Here is an 8,379-nt window from a genome sequence, read left to right on the forward strand (position 1 = left end):
CAGTTGTTGGCAAATTTGACAAATTTGACTTGTGAACGAAATCAAATCACAGAATGAACTGCCTGTGAAACTATTTCACGCGGCTGACTTTTTTATGTGACGCCCGACATGAAGGCGCCACACTACATTGTGCAACGCCTCACAGATGGGCGCTACACGTCTGGCCAGCGTTGTACCCAAGACTGACTAAAAATTGCTAAGTCATTGTGCAGAGTCTAAGAGCTAGGCGCTGCACTGTATAGTGTGGCGCCTAGCTCTCACGCGCTGCACTAGTGATTGCACTACAAAATGAAGCAACCACTAGTGCAACGCCTAGAAGCTAGGCGCTACACTATATAGTGTGGCGCCTAGCTCTCAGGCGCTGCACACTAACTTAGTAATTTTTGGATCATGCGGGTGCGACGCTGGCCAGGCGTGTAGCGCCTATCTGTGAGGCGTTGCACAGTGTACTGTGGCGTCTTCGTGTCGGGCGTCACACAAAAAGGTTAGCCACGTGAAATAGTTTCACGGGTAGTTCATTATGTGATTTGATTTCGTCCGTAGGTCAAATTAGTTAATTTTGCCCCAGTTGTAGGAGCGATTTCTCTGTATAGCAAAACAGCAAGCCTTGAAGGGCAAGTCGTTAGGTTGCTGTCGCATGGAGGCAATCCCACGTCCGCTCGATCTCCGACGCCGACGCATGGGAGCAGCGCCGGGTCGCGGATGTCATCGTCGCGCGCGCCAGGCCAGAGGCTGCTGTCGCGCGAGGGCCACCATATGTCTGTCAGGTCGTCGTTGCGTGGGGCGAGCGCCGCGCCACCAGCGCATGTGGTCATTGCCGGGCTGTGGTTGCAGCGCCACTCAGTGGCCGTTGAATCACGCGGTGGTCGGTGCTAGGGTGCAGTTGCGGCACCACTGTCAGTGGCCGTTGAATCACGCGGTGGTCGGTGCTAGGGTGCAGTTGCGGCACCACTGTCAGTGGCCGTTGAATCGCGCAGCCTCCAGGAGGGCGGTGGAAAACAACTAGGGGTCAATTCCCAAGTTTTTCATCTTCAGCAAATTATTGTTAGCAGGGGGGTTTCAGGCTTTCAACTATAGTTATTCCAAAGGCCGCCCTCGCGTGGGTGGGGAAAAGGGGATAATTCCCAATGTTTCCTCTTCAGCAACTTATTGTTAGTAGGGGGGTTTCGGCACAACTGTAGCAAGTGGCTTGTGGAATTCCCACCTCTGATCGCGATCAGATGGCCTACAACAACAGTTTTCAAGTTTTCACTGAATGGGCATTTCACTGGATACCTCACCTATATAAAAACAGAAAATAACCATCCAGCAACCTACAGATCTTTGGAAATGGGTCTGAAAACCAACGGAGAAATAGTAAAAAGGATGCTGAAGACATAACACATATCTGAACTTCCCCACATGGTCACACCTGATTTATTCTGCATGGGATTACAAAGTTCGAAAAAGGAAACCTAAATCTACAGCTCAAAATTGTTCAATGCAAATTACTAAAATGTCCCGCTACACAGGGCAAATGTCAACCTTCCATCAAACTTGCTCAAAGGTTTCACATTACCATCCCACCATCGATGGTAAGCACCTGCCAAGAGATAGTTCAATAATAAACCTGTCAAATTTCAGAATTCAGATAACCAAATGGCACAAACAGCATCGAAGTTGCACCAACCTGTCCAGTGATGTAGCTGGCCGCGGGATTCAGGGCCAAGAACTCAACCAACCCAGCAACTTCCTCTGGCTGGCCATACCTCCCTGTGAAGAAGTTGAATGAGGCATTAGTGCTGACTGAAAACATTCACATGGTAGATACAGTGCACATGAGCACACACACGTACATAACATAACATTTAAGTTTTTCGCTATACTTACGATGTATGAACAATGGAGCAGAATGTGAGCAATGCTATTTAATCAGAGGTTACAGCTTAAGATGCATACCCAAAGGAATAGTCGACAAGATTCTCTTCTCAAGCTCCTCTCCAAGTTCCGCGGTCATGTCTGATGCTATGAATCCAGGTGCGATTGCATTCACCTGAGTATTCACAACTGTTCAGAAGTTGGCTTACGGTTTTATGATTTATGAGCTAATGATGAAAAGACAGAGAGTGCACATTGATATTCCTGCTTGCATATTCCCTAGCAACTGTTTTAGTGAAACCAATGACTCCAGCCTTGGCAGCACTGTAATTAGCTTGGCCAGCATTGCCAGTAAGACCAACAACTGATGCTATGTTGATGACTCTTCCCTGCATTAAACATAAAATAAGTATCTTACAACCGATAACAGAAAATTTAATCAGGTGCCTTCTGCGCAGAGCTTATTTTATGTCAGAGCAAGAAAAACAGTATCCTAAGTCCTAACTAAAAGGAACATACTACTCTTACTTTGGCAGTGTAGCTCTTTTTACAGGCCCTTTACGAGCATACACATAGCTCATGCACTAGCAACATGGTAAGGCCTTATAATTTTTATCTTTCAGCTCAGAAACACAATAAACCAATGTAAGGAGGCCTTCCTTTTCCTTCAGCTAAGAAACTAAGCTGAGTCCTGAACTAAAGCAATGTAAGCTTGTAACTGAGGAGAGGGGTCTGGGGGTCAACGGAGACTCGGCGACTTGCTATTTGAAGCGTGACAGAACTTAAGTGTAGATCTAAGGGTGTGTTAGGTTTCTGTCATGAAGTGGAACGGCAAGGATCAGCTCTGTCCCCAGGGCACATTCCCACGTTTGGATCGTCAAAGGAACCGGAACCAACAGATTCCAGCGAACGGCATATTCCGTGTTTAGGCCGTTCCGAGCGGACCACGCGGAACAGCTCGCTCCCACGACCTCCCTCCTCACCCATTGCCACCATGGCCTCGTGCGCCGTCAGGAGCAGCCGCTCCAAGCGTCAGGAGCCACGGTCCTGCGCCACCGGGAGCATCACATCCAGCCAGCCACCGCGCTTGAGCTGCACCTGCGCGCGGAGGCAGTGCAAGTAGCCGGCCATCTCCTCCAGGAGGCTGCAGAAATCCATCCGGTGACCACCGCTCCGAGTCCTACGCCACCAAGCCCCCGCCGTTCCGCGTCAGTGGACGGAAAGCTGGGCCGTGCGGCCTCTCTACCGGGCCGCCAGAGGGAGATACGAGAGGGCCGGAGACTCAGGTCAGGCCGCTGCCCAAATTGACCTTGACGCCCAGGTCATGCCACCCGTCGTGGTCAATTTGGCGTTCTTCCTCAAGTCCGGCGCCGCATCAAATTTTGGTTCCATCCTACCTCATTCTCTTCTAGCCAAACACCAAGATGGAATCATTCCATTCCTTAGGAATGGAATGGTTTCATGGCATTCCACTTGGTTCTGGAACCAAACACACCCTAATAGTCTACTACAAGCTCATATTTTTCATACTAACTTTGTTCTAAAAATAGATGACACTTCAGAAAGAGTGCAGTCAAACTTCTCCGTCATTGACAACTAATGGAAAAAAATGTTGGGTAGGTGGTAACCGTACCATTATGTTTGCCATGAATAATGACTTCACAATATATTCTCTATGTATATTCATGTAAAAAATTAGAGGCCAAAAGTTGCGTATCAGAGAGTGTGCAAAGTAATGAACACATCTATTGAACAATGGACAAAATATGTCGTATGTATTTGCAGCATATTCTTAATAGGACCGGTAGCTAATGCATACCAAAAAAAAAGTTAAACTCCAATAAAGTAGCCAATGGTAGCAAAATTGTTCAAACCAATTCAAAGAATGAAACAAAAAATATACCTTTTTCTTCTTCATCATTACTTTTGTGGCAGCCTGTAATGTGCAGGTGTAAGAAGCATAAACATAATTCAAGTAGCAAAATTTTCAAAAAATTAAAGAACAAATAAAGGGGCAAAAACCTACCTGTGTACAGAGGAAAACACCAGTAAGATTTAGATCAATTACATCTTGCCACTGAGATTTCTTCATCCTCATCAACAACGTATCCCTCGTAATCCCTGTTTACAGAATATTATTTCACATATAGAAAAAAACAGAAGAGAACACTAAACTGGTGCAAACTAACCATTGGTACCTACCTGCATTATTTACCAGGATGTCAATTGTTCCCCATTTATCAATAGCCTGGTAAAATACATAAACTAATGATAACCGAGTTTATATAATCTGATCAATATATAGGTGAAAGGAAAAATATTTTTCATCCATGAAAAAATTGCACTTACTGCTTTCATCATAGATTCCACATCAGCTTCTTTAGAAACATCTCCTCCAAAGGTAATAGCCTGACCACCAGATGCTTCAATCTGAAATAATAGCATTACATTATAAATATATCAGTGCATTTAGGCTTAGCAGAGAGAAAAAATGAAGAAAAAGGAAGTAATTTAACAAACAAAAAAACTAGATACCTCTCCGGAAACCAATAACGTTTTTCTGAATGCTGGTATCCATATATTTTTAGGTAGATAACTATCACCAAATTTCAATCATAACTGAGCTAAAATAGCTATAAACTTCCGCTTATGCAAAATGGAAATCTGGATGTTGTGAATCGACATTAGAGAATTACAATTTATTTCTTTTGGCCTTTGTGAACTATTATTCTTACCATACAGTAGTCTAAAAACGAAATTACAATGGGCCAATGAAATTTATTGAAACTAATACCCAATGGCTATTTCTAAATGCATTGGATGGTTCCTGAAAGTGATAGCACAAGGGTGTTGTTTACTTGATCATAAATGAGAACAGAAATTCAGCATAACTGTGTTGTTGCTTACTCGGATAGGTGGTCAGAAACGATAATAATTGTATGCATTCCTACATGAGGCCAACCATGAAAGAACAATGCAGACTAAAATATCTCAAGTTGCTGAGAAAAGTTCAGCAAGGAAAATATCTGATCTAGCTGCACTGCCGACTAAAACAACTATTTAATAATCCTTACGGCAATCACCAGTTACAGTGTCTTTGTATATCTTCTAACTGTATGATGCAATTTAACAAACAGGCAAACAGATATTAAACAAAATATATATGTCAATATTGTGTTTTAATTAACCAGCTCACCTCTTCGGAGACTGCTTCAGCCTCTTTCGAGGATCGTGCATAATTCACTAGGACCTGCAGGTAAAGTCGGTGTTAGGTCCGTGGGGTTATGGGGAGTAAATAGCCATTTGCATATGCAGGCAGATAGCTATAACGAAAAAGATGGAACAAGGGTGGAACACCTTTCATAAAAAAAACAGAAGCTCTAATTATACAACCACATATCTAGGAGTAACTATTGCCTTGAGTTTGCATCTTTGAGAAATAACTGACACTGGTAATTACTGGGGGGGGGGGGGGGGGGGGGGGGCAGGGACACACAAGGAAACCAACTCTTTCTGCACATACCGAATGAATATCTAAGACAGCGAAGTAGCTCACCTTGCAGCCAGCTTTTCCAAGAGCCAATGCAACGGCTTTTCCAATCCCTCTGGAAGCACCCGTAACAACAACAACTGGAGCTTCCAGCTCTGTAGCATCTTGCACAACTGCTTGTTCAACAGCAGCAACGTGGGTGCGCACACCTACAGATACATTTGATTAGTACTGCAAAATGTACAGACAAAGAAGTTCCCAACACAGAATTTAGGCCTGAATTTACACCTGCAGGAGTGCTTAGAGAGAGACCTCCAATGCTAGCAATGTTATAATGGTGCTTAAATTGTTCAACCATTTACTCCCTCTGTAAACAAATGTAGGACATTTTTGCAGTTTAATTTAAACTGCAAAAACATCCTACATTTGTGTAGGAGGGAGTACTTAAGCTTAACACTCAGTCAAGAGACAAAACAAAGTGGAGCACTACATAGACAGTAAAATCATCTGGTGCATCTGACATTGCATAAACCCAGAATTTTTTTAATTTTAAGTAAGCAACATACCCAAACACCTCCATTACATGCTCTAAGAGCATCCACTATGGGTAGGAGAAAAAAGATTTTAAATCACCGTATGATGTAAAAGTGGTGCCCTAAACGGCCTTTTTTCATCACGGCTGCGTTTTTGCATATTCATCATCTGTTGGAGCGGCATTTTTGGCACAAAGTGGCCTAAAAGGCCGTTTTTCATGTGGCCCTGCGTTTTTACAACAGCCGTAGCAGCGTTGCAAATATGCAGCAGCACAAGACAAAATTTAGGCTTGCCTAAAAAAAATTGCAACAACGTTACATATACAGCAGCTATTGGAGCAGGCTTTTTGGGCCCAAAGTGGCGTAAACACCGTTTTTACAACACGGCGGAGTTTTTTCATCATCTGCTGGAGATGCTCACCACATGACATATGTGGTAAGCTCTCTAAAACCCCAATATGTCAAGTCAGCTCATATAAGTTAGAGGTGTGGCTACGTGTCTCTCCTAGTAAAAAAAATCTGCCGGAGATGCTCTAATAGCATATTTTCAACCCTGATCTCACTCCTACAAGAGTACCATTTCTCACAAAATTTAAACGGGGACACTTGATAAAGCTTAACGACGCACAACAGTAGTGTTTGCTCCCAGTGCTCATGGACTCGTATTAGATCCTCCCCAAATTTCACGAGCAAACATGTTTACATCCCCGCGCTAGATTGCTCACTGCGCCACGCTACAACAGCTAGATCTCAGACCCCGAGTGGCCTAACCAAACCAGCGCGACGACGACCGAAGAGAAGGGCCGTTACCGGAGGAGAAGCCGGCGGCGGCTGCCCGGAGGCGGTCGGATCGGAGCGCGGACGGACGGGCGGCGGCCCCGCCGAAGGAGACGAAGCCCCGGCGCGCCGCGGACGAGGCGGCGCGAGGCAAGGGGGCGGTGACCGCCGGGGAGGCGACGGCGGCTGCGGTGGCGGCGGCCATGAGGTGGCGTAGGGAGGCGGAGGCGGAGGAGAGGCGGTAAGCCAGAGGGGGCAGCGTGGCGTGCGAGGAGGAAGGGGGTTATTTGTAGCGGCGGGTGGGGAAGCGGCGGCTTTGGGGCTTTGGAAGCTCAAGCAAGAGCGACGAGCACGGCGGGCGCGTCGCAGTCTGGCGGAGCGCACGAGGAAGAAGGGTACAAGGGCGTCGGGCTAACCGATGAACGGCTCTCCTGCGTCACCGTCATGGCTTCAACTCTTATACAGTACTTCTTCTTAAAAAAACTCTTATACACTACTATGGTATTTTTAGGGGTACCGAAAATTAGTTGCTAAAATTTTACTCCATCCGTCCCATAATATGAGCGCTAAAATATTATGGGGCGAAGGGAATAGTTGAGATTTATGTCTTTGATCAATTTAGGCTAGAAAATATATTAGAATTGGTAAGTAAACGTTGGCTCGTTAGAAAGTTGGTCTTTATTCAAACAAAGGTCAATCTTTTGGATAACTACAGATATACATGCTGCACTGCATCAATGGGACAAGGAGGTTCTTAAGGGGCTGAGGACCAGGCTGCGAGAGCTACAGAAAAAATTAAATGAAGTGTTATCAGGTCCATTGACAGATGATGCAATGGTTAGGCAGCATGAATTACATATGCAGATTGAAAATCTTCTTGAACGGGAGGAAATTTATTGGCTCCAACTGGTCGGGCTGATTGGCTCACTAGAGGAGATCGAAACACGGACTTCTTTCATAGAGCAGCAAATGGACGGCGCAAGATTTTTTTTATTAAGCGCCTAAAAAGAGATAATGGCGGTCAAAACACATACTGCAGAATACTTTTCAGCTTTGTTTACCTCAGGGGTACTAGAACCAGATATAAATGTCATTGAGAAGGTTAAACCGCGTGTGTCTGATGCAATGGATGATGATCTCAATAAACCGTATACACGAGAGGAAGTGAAGAAAGCTATGTTTAACATTGGTGATCTGAAAGCACCCAGCCCGGATGGCCTGCATGCTATTTTTTACAAGCAGTTTTGGCACATTATAGGGGAGGACTTGATTGATGAAGTGTTGCTAGCAGTGAACTCAAGAAAGATCCCAGATGGATGGAACAATATTATCATTGTGCTTATTCCTAAGGTAGAGAGTCTGGATGTTATTACATAATTTGGGCCAATTAGCTTATGTAACATAATATACAAAAGTGATCTCAAAGCTCCTTGCTAACCGGCTGAAATATATCTTGACGAAAATTATATCACCAAACCAGAGTGCGTTTGTGCCAGGGCGCCTCATCACGGACAATTTCTTGGTGGCTTTTGAATCATACCATGCAATCAAGAGGAAGAACACCGGTAAATATGGTACTTGTGCGGTGAAGCTTGATATGCATAAGGCGTATGATAGAGTGCAATGGAATTTCTTGGAGAAGATTTTATTACGTCTAGGGTTCACTGCTAATTGGGTGGCCCTGATTATGGAGTGTGTTAGATCAATAAAATACTAGGTACG

At 44.8% G+C, this 8,379-nt stretch overlaps 1 protein-coding gene across 1 annotated transcript; it reads right to left on the reverse strand.

Moving 5' to 3' along the window:
* Window positions 1–1,384: 1,384 nt before the first annotated feature.
* On the reverse strand, window positions 1,385–7,089 carry LOC123189013 (3-oxoacyl-[acyl-carrier-protein] reductase 4). Its single transcript, XM_044601329.1, has 11 exons — window positions 6,691–7,089; window positions 5,414–5,556; window positions 5,054–5,107; window positions 4,207–4,287; window positions 4,060–4,105; window positions 3,884–3,978; window positions 3,761–3,793; window positions 2,112–2,246; window positions 1,939–2,032; window positions 1,670–1,752; window positions 1,385–1,582 (listed from the first exon to the last, which is right to left on the reverse strand). Exons 1-11 carry the CDS (start codon window positions 6,860–6,862, stop codon window positions 1,550–1,552), a joined length of 969 nt encoding a protein of 322 aa, XP_044457264.1. The 5' UTR covers window positions 6,863–7,089; the 3' UTR covers window positions 1,385–1,549.
* Window positions 7,090–8,379: the final 1,290 nt, after the last annotated feature.

This window comes from Triticum aestivum, chromosome 2A, assembly GCF_018294505.1.
Source record: "Triticum aestivum cultivar Chinese Spring chromosome 2A, IWGSC CS RefSeq v2.1, whole genome shotgun sequence".
NCBI lineage: Eukaryota > Viridiplantae > Streptophyta > Magnoliopsida > Poales > Poaceae > Triticum > Triticum aestivum.